At 35.8% G+C, this 14,422-nt stretch overlaps 1 protein-coding gene across 4 annotated transcripts in view; it reads left to right on the top strand.

The window, feature by feature from the left end:
* Window positions 1-14,422, top strand: part of RAB3IP (RAB3A interacting protein) — a 132,456-nt gene that overhangs the window by 113,102 nt on the left and 4,932 nt on the right. For all 4 annotated transcript variants that reach the window (XM_087868931.1, XM_045789596.2, XM_045789595.2 and 1 more), the window contains 5 exons: window positions 2,071-2,166; window positions 8,055-8,132; window positions 8,773-8,976; window positions 11,764-11,892; window positions 13,156-13,268. In XM_087868931.1, coding sequence (XP_087725057.1) covers window positions 2,071-2,166; window positions 8,055-8,132; window positions 8,773-8,976; window positions 11,764-11,892; window positions 13,156-13,268 — 620 coding nt within the window. The remainder of the gene's footprint in view (window positions 1-2,070; window positions 2,167-8,054; window positions 8,133-8,772; window positions 8,977-11,763; window positions 11,893-13,155; window positions 13,269-14,422) is intronic.

Here is a 14,422-nt window from a genome sequence, read left to right as displayed (position 1 = left end):
TGAGTTTTAAGAATTTATGTATTTTTTATAACAGTCCTTTATCAGATAGGTCTTTTGCAAGTGCTTTCTCCAGTTTGTGGCTTGTCATTTCATTTCCTTGATATGCTCATCTTTTAGTTGTAGTTCTACAGTGAAATATATTTGCTTCTCAACCCCAGTTCCTTAGTGTTAAAGCTTCTTCAGCTTCTTCTGGATTATGTGAATCTCTGTTCTTGATCCCTGAATCATGCTTATACGAGATGTATTCTCTAAAGTTCTATAGGTTTATAATTCTTGGTCTCTGTCCTTAACACTTGAAGGACACTTTGGCTAGATATAAAACCCTCATTTCACATTTTTTCCTTGAGTATCTTCAAAATGTTATTCTGCTATTTTCTAGCTTTATGCTATTGACATTTAATACCAGTCTGATTGTCTTTACCTTATAAAGGTGACTTGGCTTTGCCTTTAACTTTTTTATTATGGTAGCTTCACAATTTGTGTTTGTTTTCCATGTTTAAATGGATTGGATTTCTCTGAACTGCCAGGAGGAGGCTCCTGTGAAGGAGTAGAATAAACTAAGATAGCTTTCTCAATTTTATGTTCAAGGGCTTTCCCTTCTGTTGTTACTGGCGTTGTCTGTGTAACCACTTCTGTCTCTCGGAGGTAAGCCTTGTTCAAGAAGGTTTTCTCCTCTAGCCCAGTGTCTCTGCAAAATTTACAGCGTTTTACATTATGTCTAGAAATAATATTTCTAGACCTAGAAGGAAAATACTTTTATCCTACCTTCTGTGATCTTTTTGCTTTGGAACCTTGCCACCCTCTCTCTTCTTTAATGTCTGAGCCTTCTCTCTCTTAGTCTCCATTATTCCTGTCTTGCAATTTGGTTTCAGATTTCATGAGTTTTTCCCTTGAGGTGGGCTGTGTCCTGGAAGGGTCTCTTTGCTGGATGTTCTGCAGTTCCTGAGAGTTAAGGGCTTTACGGTACTGTTTGCTGCCTCAGGACTGCATATAGGGTTTCATCCTCCACCTGCAACTTGCAGCCTGTTTTTCCTTTTTCTCCATTTGTTCTCGTATTCTCCTAGTTTCCACTAAGGTCAAGTCCTCTCCTTTGGGGTATATGTAATGATTTTTGGGTTTTGAGGCTTCATAGGCTACCTCTAGTCTCTTCCACTTCCTGCTGTCCCTTCCACATAGTTGCTGATTCTGCCATATTGGCAGTGTAGCCACTTCTCTTGTAGCCTATGATTTGTGGGGATTCCCTTACCTAGTGTGGAAGATTTCGTGGTCATTGGGTTCTTTCGATATTTCAGTTGGTGTATTTGGTTTTCAGGAGTTGTCTTTGGGGGATTCAAAAGCTATGCTGCTACCACAATTACAATACAACTAACCCATTATTTTATTAATGTAATTGTGACCAATATATAGGAAGCTTGGATTTTTTTATCCCTAAATTTGAAAGATTAATTTAGGGCAACATACAAAATTGCATCTTAAAGGATTTTTTACACATCTACGTGACACCTTTTGAGAAGTCATGTATAAATGAGGGTGTGATTTTGTCATTAACATTTTTCTTAGTTTTTAGTGCAAATATGTGTCATTTGCCTCTGGTGCAGTACTAAATGGGTATAGTCTCCTAATGGAAACTTTAGACTAATTGCCATATGGTACATAAAGTTATCCATAAGTGAGCAAATTTTAAAGTAAATATGAAAAAAGCCCACTGAGTTTTTATTGAAATGGACAAATGCAGTTAGATTCCTTGCTTGATGGAAATATGTTCAGAGAAAAGGGAAAAAAGAATGAAGTCATTTAATTGTTTATTTTCACATGTAATATGTAAGTCATGCTTAATCTTTGGATGTCTCGTGGAAGAAACATGAAAACTTAATATGTGAGTTAGAATTATTTATAATTTTAGATTTGCCTGATTGTCTTCCACATAGAAAGTGCTAAATATTTTCAGTGTGAACATTGTAGGAGGGGACAGTATTAATAATTTGTAATTTTATTAGTAAAGATTATATAGTCTGCTGAATCTAACTTCAAACCATGGAAATTCAAAATAAAATGATCAATTTCTCATAGGAACTGAAGTTAAAAGATGAAGAGTGTGAGAGGCTTTCTAAAGTACGAGATCAACTTGGACAGGAATTGGAGGAGCTCACAGCTAGTCTGTTTGAGGTTGGTCTATTTATGTCTTGGCCAAGAGCAACATCTTGATTTTTTATATATTGATAGAATTGTTTTTTGAGGGAATCTTGGAAAAGATATGCTTAGCTTCACACGTAATTTATAAGTCATCTAAGAAAAATTAATTCTTTAAGAAATGTAGAGTCTACAACTTAAAAAATGATGGGAAAAGGAAAAGACCCTGTGGGTTACCAGTATCAGGTTGTTTAAAAAACGCCCATGTGGAAAGAAAGGAGGTATATTTTAATTTGGTTTTTATCAAGTGTTTAGGGGCTGCTTTAGGGTAATCTTATGACTCCACAACAAAGAGAACAAGCCCTTGAGGTAGCTATCTGATAGACAATTGTTTGAGGATTGTTAGAAGGCCCATCTACTTGTTAGAAGGCCCACCTGTTTATCTCCAGCCTGCCAACGGACCACAGTTTCTGCCCAGTTTGAGCAGTCTTTCTCATGAGGGGTGCCATTGACATTATCATTTTGTATTTTTGATGTATTAGTCAGGGTTCTCCAGAGAAATAGAACCGATAAGATATGTATATATACATACACAGTATACAGAAAGAGACCGATAATAAGGAATGAGGCGATTATGGAGGCTGGCTCTTCCCAAGATCTGCAGGGTGAGTTAGCAGGCTGGAGACCCAGAAGAGCAGATAGTGTAATTATAGTCCAAGTCCATAGGCTTGAGAACCAGAGAACTGATGGTGCAGTTCTAGTCCCAAGGCTCACAGGCTTAAGACCCGACAAGAGCTGATGTTTCACTTGAAGTTTGAAGGCAGGAAAATTCTTTTGTATTCCATGGGGATCAGCCTTTTTGTTCTATTTAGCCCGTCAGCTAATTGGATGAGGCCGGGCCACATTATGGAGAACAATCTGACTTAGTTAACATACCCATTCAAATGTTAATCTCATCCGGAAACACCTTCATAGAAATACCCAGAATAGTGTTTGACCAAATACCTGGGCATCGGGTAGCCTAGTCAGGTTGGCACATAAAATTAACCAGCGTTCTTGGCTTTGGCCCCGAAATGCTAGTCATACTGCTTGATCATTTTGGCAACTTTTATAAGTTGTAAACCTGGGGGGTGGGGAGAGGACAGCTGGCTCACTCAGTAGAGCATGTGATTCTTGATCTCAGGGTCTTAAATTGAGCCCCATGTTGGGGGCAGACATTACTTACAAAAATAAAAATTTTAAAAAAATAATTATTTTTAAATAATTTAATAATTTAAATAATTTATTTTAAATAAAATAATTATTTTTTTCTCTAAAAATTTGTTTTTAAAACTTTGTAGTGAAAGATGTTAGAAAATTTTCTTCCCCTTTTGATATTTTTATTTATACAGATCTATTTCAGTTTTAGAGGTATGCATATTTTCTTACATAATTGTAATCCTAATATATTTCGTATTTTTTCTTCAAATAACGTGTTTTCATGTTAATTTACATGGTCATTGTCATGAGAGTCATAACCCACCAACTGCATATTCCACCATTTCTATCATTACAAGTAACATTGTTAACAAGTTACATGTGGGTTTCTTCAGATGTGGGTTTTCTTTGGCCCCTCTGCTCCATGCCCCTTTGCCCTGTCCTCTGTCTTTTTTGGGGGTCATTTTCTTTCATGAACATTTAAAAAACTGATTTATTATTATTTTTGTTAGCGAGTCATCAAAGACTAGAGGACAGGAGGTATACAACTTACTACATTTTTGTTTGTAGAAGGGGTAGATAGAAACCTTAGACTTTTTCTTCCAGTATTGTCTGGCCAGAAGAGAATTTTATAATGATATATTGATACTAGATAAGAAAGCAAATATATTAAGCTTCTCACCTGCCTGCCCAAGATTTTAGACCTGCTTCTGTTAGATGAAGTAGGAGGAAAACAAACGGGAGGAAACTTCTCCCTCTCCATAGCAGAATGTGAAGGACCAAAAATGCAGTTTTTGCAATAAATGAAAAGGTATATCTTGAAGTTTTTGGGTCCCTGATCTATCCTTGACCTGACAATGGCTAATAGCCTTGACAGTATATATGCTTTCTGCGAAAGAAGTTACATTGACAAAAGATGATTTCAGTAATGAAGAAAATTGTATTCAAACCAGTTACTTATGAATTTTGTAAAAAGGTGCTGGAAGTTTTTCTGTGGTCTATTGTGTGTTCGTGATCTCAGTTTCCATTGTCTTATGAAAAGATTTTTTTGCTTGTATTTTGGGTATATGTATATATAGTTTTTTAAGAATTAAGGATTATTTTGAATAAACACAGTGCACAGCTTTGGTAGACTTAACATGTAAATTCAACTTAGGAGTTTGTTGTGTATGAATAATCTTGAATATAATTACACTTTGTAGCAAAGTTGGGTCTTAAAATTACCAAATATAAGAACTCTAAAATTATATAGGTGTGTGTATGTATATATATTTCCAGCTAGTATCTCAGATTTTGCGATAATATAAAAATAAAGTCGGGTGAAAGAATGCTTTACAAAGTTGTTTTTTTTTTTTTTACACTTTGTCAGCCAGTTTTAGTCAATATCTTTGATAATGCCGAGTGTTCTCTTCATAATGCTTCATAATGGCATACAGTGCAAATTACTGTCATTTTATCTGTGAAGACAATGAGGCATAAGAGGTTAAGGAGCACTGCTGGGATTCAAGTTCATAACCCTGACCCTTGCCTTAAGTACTATGAAAATCATAAGCGGTACTTCTGTTTGTCTCGGGCCACAGAAAAGGAGTCCTCACTGAAGCCTCTCCTGTATCCCGCATTCACAAGGAAAATCTTGTGACACTGCCTCTGGGATGTAAGGCAAATCCATCTGCCTTTGTACTGTGATATTGCTAACACCATTTTACAAGCCATCATTCCTTCTTACCTAGACCAATAGACGCCAGACCTTTGTTGAGATCATGTACTCCATGTACCTTTATTATGATGAAAAGAAGTAATATTTATTGAGGGTTACCTATCTATGTGGTAGGCACTGTTTTAAGAGCATATATACTTATAAATTACATATATACACTAAGAACGTGTTACGTAAATTATAAAACAACAGTTTTAAAAAGCAAGACAATAATAAACACTTAAGTTTTTTATTGTACAAAAATATTTTAGTCTCACTATAATATGTTGTGTGTATGTGTATATTTAATGAGAGGAGTATGATTGAATATGTTTACCTTGTTTTTGAAAATCTTGTTTTAACAATTTATGATTCAGATGAAATTTCTAAATTCCTTTTTAAAAATTAGATGTAATGCAGCTGATAACTTACAAATATATGGATCCAAATGGAAGAAGTACATCTTTCCCTGTATGAAACCATTATACTGAATTTTCAGCTTCATTACTGGTTATGTGAAGGTTTCTCCAGAATATCCTCTAGTGAATTTGTCTTCTCTCATAGCAGCACATTGTCTTTGCAAATTAATAAGAAGATCGTTGAGTTTAAACATTATTTTAAAGAAAGAAAGAAGAGAAACACCTTCGTTTGAATCCCTGCTAACCAGATAGGAAGAGAATTCCATTTTCAAAGTCTGTAAGTGTATAGACCTGAACGTTTATATCAGAGGTCTGCAGACTACAGCCTACAGGGTAGAACTAGTCTCTGCCCACTGCAGGGCAGCCTTCTGAGCTAAGATCAGTTTTTACATTTTTAAGTGGTTAGGGGGAAAAAAAAACAAACAACCAAGAGTCTTACTCTGTGACCTGAAAACTGGAATTCAGACTTCAGTGCTGGTAACTACTGAAATGGGCGCATTCACTGTTGATGGGTTGTGTGCGGCTGCTTTCACACCACAGCAGGGACACCACCGCGAGCCCCGACTGCTTCCTGTCTGACGCTTTCCAGAAGGAGTTTGCTGACTCCTGGTGTAGAGGATACTTGTATCATTTTCACCTTTAGAATGACAGAGTGATAGAAAATTTTCAAACTTTTTTGGAACCTACTGTTTGATGTCTTTTGTCAGTTTGCAAAATCCTGTGCGCTATCTTTTCAGCTACTGCTTCTGCCTCATTTCCAGCGTGCTCTTCTCTCCTTTGGGGACTGCAGTTACGTGTAGGTTACACCTTTTCACTGTATCTCTCATACCTCCAGGAAAAGTCCCCCCAGATTCCAGCTCTCTTCTCCAGGTTTACATCTTCTCCTGGATCTTGGTTCCTTCGTTCTTCACTATTTTGTTAGCTCTCTAATACTGTCAGACACATTTAAGAAAATTTTTGTCCAGCTTCTCTAATTATTCTCCATGGGCGGTTTGGTCCACGTTGCATTGTCCACTATTAAGGAAAGCAGAGTCCATTTCCAAACATTTAAACAAATAATCTCTCCTTATCATGAGTTACTTTTGCATTTATAGTTAAAAGTCAATCCTGAAGGGTCAGATTAGCTATGTTTGTTATTTTGAAAATATCTGCCAAATAGTGATCTGTTGACAGCCACTTGTCATCACAGAAAAATTTAGCAAATCTGAAACATTTGTTATTTTAAAAGGAAAACCACTTTTACTCATTAAATTGGAAGTTCTTAAGGATTTTGATACAAGATAACCAGCATAATTGTGCATGGAAGATTTTCACAGTGAATCTCATCTCATTATAAAGCATTGATAGTAAAGCACCTCTTATTTGAGGTAATGTGGTCTGTAGACTCATGTTCATGGGCATATAAACAAGCTGTAGTTCGTTACTACTGTAAAAGCAAATGGAAGTGCTGCTGTCAGAATCTGATGTGGAGAATGTTTACTCTTCCACTGAACAGTTGACAGACTTAGTAAAGGTGCCATTGTCAGACATGTATTAAATGTCTTTGAGCTGATTTCCTTCCTTCCAACCAACCAACCAACCAACCTCCCTACCTCCCTCCATTCCTTCTTCCTTTCTTCCTTCATTTCTTCTTTTGCTTACCTCCTCCCTCCCTCACTTCCCCCTCATAAACTGTAAATTGAAGTTCTAACATATGTGTCCTTAAATCCCAGGGGATTATCTCAAGCACCCTATATATGGTTCTAGTCCATCCTTAATCTTTTATGGGACTATTCCATACAGCAGAGTAATTTTTTTAAAAATATAAGATCAGTGACTTTCTTCCTTAAAAGATCATAAGGCTTCATATTGCACTTAGAGTAAAATCCAGAATTCTTACTTGGAATTTTATTTGGTTATTAGAATAAACTGAATGTAAGCTCCTTAAGAGAGGGACCTTGTTTCTTTTTCCCAGGACAGCACCTGGAATAGTACCTCACAAAGAGATGTAATGAGTAAATTTTGATGAATAAATATAAGAATTAAATACCTAGAGTTTCATATTTATGGTACTGAAAACTTAAGACCTTATTAAAGGCTAATCTCTGATTTGCCCTTTGAGATTGCTCTGCATAGAGTTGTCAATATCATTTTGTGAATGTTTTTATTGGAAGCTCTAAGGCTTCTCAGCTGTTAGTCCTGTAAACTACAACATTATTGATGTGTTAATATTTTGACTTGTCCCTTCTGTATGTCTTTGCTATGACTGATCATATGAATATATATATTGTGGCCAAATTACAGAAACTTAAGTACAAAGAGGTTGGGTTTGACACGTGGGATGTTTATTTTCTTTCCTCTCTTTCAGTCTTTACACAAACATTGATCAGGACGATTGAATTCAACTTGGCTATGTCAGTGATACTAGTACTAAAAGAAAGCACCTATTCCTAATTCCTACCAGTTTACCTATCAGATGACAATTGCTATTTCAAGAGTTGACATTGAATATTTATTTTCAGGTTAAATTTTGGTAGTTTATCTTTGCTGTAGTCATAGACATTTGTTGAAAGATTTTTGAAAACAAAGGCTAAATACTTTGTTTCCAAAATTTGAGATTTTAACTTTTTCAGGAAGCTCATAAGATGGTGAGAGAAGCAAATGTCAAGCAGGCAACAGCAGAAAAACAGCTAAAGGAAGCACAAGGAAAAGTAAGTCTTTGCTGCATTAATAGTAAAAAAATAAAATCAGTGATTACTGTTTTAAAGATACTTAAACATTTATTAGATTTTGTTCCTATTGTAAACTAGGGCTTATTTTAGAAGATGTGGAAACTACAGGAAACTATAAATAGAAAACAGCTACCACACAGATGCAATGAATAGTGAACAGTCGGTGCTCATTTATATTAGAACCAAAGGATTTTTACGTCTTGTGAATCACATGTATTATGGAAAGGATTATATAATCACATTTTAAAGTTAGTATTTTTTGTTAAGTCACTGAGGAAAAAAAAAGCCACCAAACTGTTAATAGATTTTATTATTTTGGGAATGAACCACAACTATTCATAAGCTATTTATATTTTGAAGATTTTGAAAATTCACATGAATTATATGTCAGACATTTTGGTAATTTAAAAAATTTCATTTCACATTGTGAATAAGAGCCAAATCCAAGCCATATAGAAATATTAAACAACTTGGTTTCACTTTCTTTTTATTACTCCACAGCAAATACAAATTAAACTTTTATGTCTTCTTTGAAAGTATTTTGACCAGGTTGCTAGCATTTAGCTGAATCTGTCATAAAACATAGTTAGTATACAGAACTTGTTGATTTCTTTTCAAGATCGATGTCCTTCAAGCTGAAGTAGCTGCATTGAAGACACTTGTCTTGTCCAGTTCTCCAACATCACCTACACAAGAGCCTCTGCCAGGTGGAAAGACACCTTTTAAAAAGGGGCATACAAGAAATAAAAGTACGAGCAGTGCTCTGAGTGGCAGTCATCAGGACCTCAGTGTGATACAGCCAATTGTAAAAGACTGCAAAGAGGTAACTCGTCAAGGACTGTCCCCTCTGACTCTGTTGATACTTATTAATTCTCATCACTGAGGTGTCAGTTATGATTTTTGCCAGCAAAATTTTTAGTGCAAAATATGCAATATTAAGATGGGGGAGGCTTTATCTAGAGCTGGCTGCTTTCAGGGAATCTTCAGTTCCATTCTCTACTTGGCTGACCTTGGAGTTACCTGCTGGAAATTTGGTAAGTTTCTTAATCTTGATATTTCATTTAGGGAGCAAACTGTCATGTGTTGTATAAAGGAGAGTGGGTGGCTTTAATGATCTGACTAGTCAAAATTAATTGGTAAGATGCTCTAACAGAATATGAATATAAGAAATGTGTGAAAATAAGGTGATTTTCTTGAACAGTACATTGCTTTTACTTAAATTCTGGGGGAGGTAGAGTTTTATATCGGTAAGAGAATCTTGGAGTTAATTCAGATAATTAAGCAACAAAAAATAGAACTAATGGTTCCTTATAATTTTAAAAGATATGTTGTGAAGGTAATTGAGATACTGTGGAAATATTTTGAGTTTTGAGTAAAAATTGTGTAATTATAAAATATTTTTTCATTCTGTCATTGCATACAATGAGAAAGCATTTCCAAGGGGATTGATCATGGAGCAACCCTTCCCCCTTTTTTTCTGAAAAGCGGTATTTTACATGGTTGTATGCAGATTCATCATCAGTCTTTAAGAAGCTGTATCTGCTCATTTGGTTAAGTTTTTGCATGGAAGCCAGGATTTTATTAAATTGAATAACCAAAGTCGTTACTTACTTTAATTGAATTGCATTTTGGTTGCTTATTAATAAAAGAGATGCTAGTGAGAGAGAAGTTCAATACGTGGCCAAATCTGAATGTGACAGAATCTAAAATCATGTTGGTTAAATATTTCAGAAACTTTTTTTAGTCATAACTTCAATTTCTTTGAATTTAATTAGCATTTTTAGTTGCTTGGTACAAGTTGTATTTTGCTGCGGTTTCTCGGTATGTGTGATTATATACCTTGTTTTCTGTTGTTTACACTAACAAAATTTAAATGTTTTCTCATGGGACATTTTAAACTTTTGTTTTTAATTTATGAGGTCTCATGAAATATGAATAGGCAGCAAACAACTCCAGAATGATAACTTTTCTGCTTTCCAGGTATATCCCATATTCTAATGTTTTGTGAAAACTTATCAAAAAGTTTAATTAGACAAAGGAAACACATAAAGTTGACCTGTGTAAGCCTTAGAAAGAGGTAAAACAGTTGGGAAGAAAGTAAAACATGTCCATGTTTCTGTAGAAAATGAGACAGGCTGTCAGAAACGACATTTGCAATGTAGCCTCTAAAAGCGCTTAAAACATGTCTATACTTGTACTCGTACACATGCATTATGCAGGGCTTCGCCATTGAGTCACTGAGACACGAATTTGAACTTTTACAGGTTTCTTGATCTGTAGCCTTGGGCAAGTTACTTTACCTCTCTAAGCCCTAGTTTTCTTACCGAAAAAAAAATGAAGATCGTAATGTGTGTCTTGCACAGCTGTGAGGATTAGGCATCTCTGGAGTGCTTGCCGTACTTCCTGGCGCAGGGTCGGCTCTTAATAGTTTAAATGACTGCCTTTCAACTAGAATCTTTCCGTAGAGTACTGCTTACCTGCTTTGGGGTTTATGTCCACTAAAGGGTAAACTTTACAAAGAAAATGAATTTGGGAATGTAAGTATTATTTATCTGCTATTTTTTTATCCTTTTGCCTTTAGTTTTGATTCAAAGAATTTATGGATTGGGATGAAAAAAATTCACACTGAAGTTGCCATTATATACCTTAAAAGAAAGTCTGTAGGAAAGCTCGGATACACTCAGCCTTTTATTACCGTCATGTAAATCACCTGCATGTCCGATTAAGCTGTCGTGAAGGCCATAGCTAGTCAGTGTGTCATTCATGGTGTGTCCGGCTCTTCTGGATGAGAGTGGCTTAGGGCTGCAGGGGGATGGGGGGCACTGCCGTGAGTGGGCAGCTGGGGGCAGGTGTGGCTGTGTGTGTGTGACAGGTAGGATTGAGCTGAGTAGAGGGCATCCGGAGGGAAGAATACTTGGGGAAATTTTATTAAAAGGAGGAAGGGAAAAGAGGGACAACTGGAAGGGTGAATAGGAAGATGGGTGCCAGCCTGGATTGATAATTCAGATGGTTGCAATGCCAAAATATATCTTAATAAATGTTATGTTTTAAGGTAGTCAATTTAGGAGATTATGTATGTGCTGCTTTTAGTCTTGCTGTTTATACAGTAAACATTTTCGAAGTTCTTTTGAAAATGCCGTCAAGATAATAGCAGAACAAGTAGTGTCATTTTTGACCCAAACTAGGTTTGACAATTTAGTCTCTGTTTATTCAGACACTTTATTTAATTAACTTGGCTCCAAATTACTTTTTGATTATTTTCAGAAAAGACTTCTCATCACTTGTTTTATATTCAGAGCAGTGTGCACATGTGTCTTAAGAGGAGCTCCAACATTTTTGGGGGGTGGGGTGGGGATCAAGGTAGCATCATTGGACACCATAGTGGATCCATTGAGAAGAGCTAGTCAGTCATTTGGAGTTTGAATTTTTTTTTTTAAAAGAAAGTTGGTACCATGTATTGTAACTAATCAAGAATGGTTCAATTCATCGTTTTAAATGAAGAGGATTTCTTTTTCAATAATGTTTAAATCAGGTTTTGGTTTTATAAAGTGATTTTATGTTTGTACCTTTAAAAAGATTATTTTGTGTTTTCTTTTGGTTTGTTTGTCAGGCTGACTTATCTCTGTATAATGAATTCAGATCTTGGAAGGATGATCCCACAATGGATAGATCCTGTCCTTTCTTAGACAAAATTTATCAGGAAGATATCTTTCCATGTTTAACGTTCTCAAAAAGTGAGGTAATTTTTTTTTTTATTTTAAATAGGAATGCACTAGGGTTGTTCCTGTACCTTTTGCTAAATCATGTTGTATATTTTCTCTTAAATGAATAAGTTATAATAACATGTCATGTTTCATCATTTCCCCCATTCCAAACAAAGACCATGATCATTTCTTGGCATTGAGTTACTGAACATCTTTGCTCCCTGGAGTAGAGGCTTATTCACTGGGGAGTATGTGTTACACCAGAGTGAAGTAGTAAATGTGCATTGGGGGTGAGGCTTATTTCTTGATTCTTAGTCTGCAGGTCAGTGGAAAGGAAGTTCTCCACACTCCGAGGTGTTTATTGGGTTTATCTGTACATGACAAAAAATCACATTTAGTTTCTTCATCTTTAAAACAGAAAAAAAAAAATGGCTTCCTTGCCTCTGTCACAGAGTTAAGGGGATGAAATGAAGTGAATTTTACGTACATACGAAAACTTAAAAAAAAAAAATACAAGGTACTATGCAGATGTAAGGTCATAATTTTAATCTGTTCTTACATGTGGAAGGTTTGTCTACAAATATCCTGTCAATCACTGTTTAAGAAATGTAATCCTAAGAGTCTTATGTTAAGTCTGCAGAGGACTTAATTTTAACATGACCTGTAAGGAGAAATTAAGATGGACAGTAAGACACTTTTGATAGGTACATGTTATTCATTATGGCTCTGTGTGTGTTTTGGGGGAGTCCATTCCAGATTAGTAGTCTTGCCAGACTGAAGAAGTTTGCTGGCTTCATCTGTTGTTGGTCAATTACTACCATCTCCAGACATTTAATATTTGGTAATCCAGCTAGTTCTTTTGTAGGTCACTCTTGTGCATGTAAATACAAGTTGAGAAAACATAGCTGTAATTGTGTATATTGCTGTGTTATGAATGACCAGTATTTAAAAATGTGTATTAGTTTAGCAAAATAAAGCATTGGGGTATTCATTTTGCAGTGGCATTAATAATGGATGTAAATTGTGGGTAAGACATGGACAGATTGGAATTAATGCCCTCAGTCCTCCTCTAGATAATGATAAAAGTTACTTAGCTGTAATTGAATTGCCTTTTGTAACAATATTTGCATCTTACAAGAATTCAAACCAAGATTATGTAGTTTCTTTCTTTTTCATTGGCCTGAGACCAAACTAGTGGAGTTTGGGGAAAGAATAATTTTTAAAAATCCAGTTTACTGTGGAATGCAATTTTAATATTTTTGTGCCAGCATAGCATCTGATACTTTGTTTTTTTGAAGTTGGCTTCAGCTGTTCTGGAGGCTGTGGAAAACAATACTCTGAGCATTGAACCGGTGGGATTACAACCTGTTCGATTCGTGAAAGCTTCTGCAGTCGAATGTGGAGGACCCAAGTACGTTTTCAGAACCATGTCTTGGGGAAGACACTGAGTTTTAAAAATTTTATATGTTGTAAATATTTAGTTTTTCTAGTTTTAAATGTGATTAAATATCTTGTTAGTAGTTTGTGCAGCCTGAAGACAAATCCTCAGACAGTGTGAGATATAGCATTTCAAATTTAGCATCAAAAGAGAGCCCTTTTAATTTAAAAAAAATACATATTTTAGACCAGGTATTAGAAACATTTTTTAGACCATATGTTGTGACTCATTAGTTGATCATAAAATCAGTTTTTAGTGGGTCATAAGCAGAATTTTTGTCTATTACACATATACATACAAGTTTTGGTGTAAAATATTTCTTCCTGAGAGTTGCCATTAAAAATCGGTTGGGAAGATAGTGAATTAGACCAGGTCTTATCAAGCATGAAAACAGGGTGCCAGAAAGACTTCTGTAATCCTCCCTTTCATACTATCATATAAAGGATTGTCACTTTGGTTAATAACCGGTTCTGTCTTTCATACATGACAGATACTTGGTAGTTGTAAACCTTCAGAGGTAAGACTCCCACATTTCATGGCAGGGCAGGCCTTTTACTCCCCAGTCCTAGGAGGAGGAAAGACTGAAACCAGTGGTTCCTAGAACCTTTGGCAAAGCAGTTTGTGAAGTGACTTGGAAAGATTTGGAGGAAGGTGCTTAGTTGGTGGTTAAGAACTAGATCTGTGTAGGGGACCGGAAGGTCTGAGAAAGCTCCTAGAAAGCAGTAGTTGACTCCTGTCTGGGTCACTGTGAAGGCAGAAGGGAAGAGATGAACTGACAGGTCTGTGAAAGCCTGTTGTAGAGTCGTGTCATTCTTCCTGATCACACAGTGTCAGTGTTCAGGTAGCTGTTTGTGGGGAGTGCCTGGTCACGTGTTTGCTCTGTGAGCCAGACGTCCACCACACTCCCTCTGTGCCATGACTGTAGCACAGCGGCCTCTAAGTCTTGGGGAAGGGATTTACATTTCTAAATTCTTCTCTTTCCACAAGCTCCCAAGTATTTTATCCTGATCATCAATGATAGCAGTTTTTGTGCTTTAAGGTTGTGTATACCTTATTTTAAATATAGCATATAGCAGTTTTTATTATAGAATTTTAAATTTCTACTTGCATTATATATAACACGTACA

The sequence above is a fragment of the Ursus americanus genome, chromosome 17, assembly GCF_024610735.1.
Source record: "Ursus americanus isolate L20-20 chromosome 17, mUrsAme1.1.p, whole genome shotgun sequence".
NCBI classification, from domain to species: Eukaryota; Metazoa; Chordata; class Mammalia; order Carnivora; family Ursidae; genus Ursus; species Ursus americanus.
This window is presented reverse-complemented; position numbering and strand designations above follow the sequence as displayed.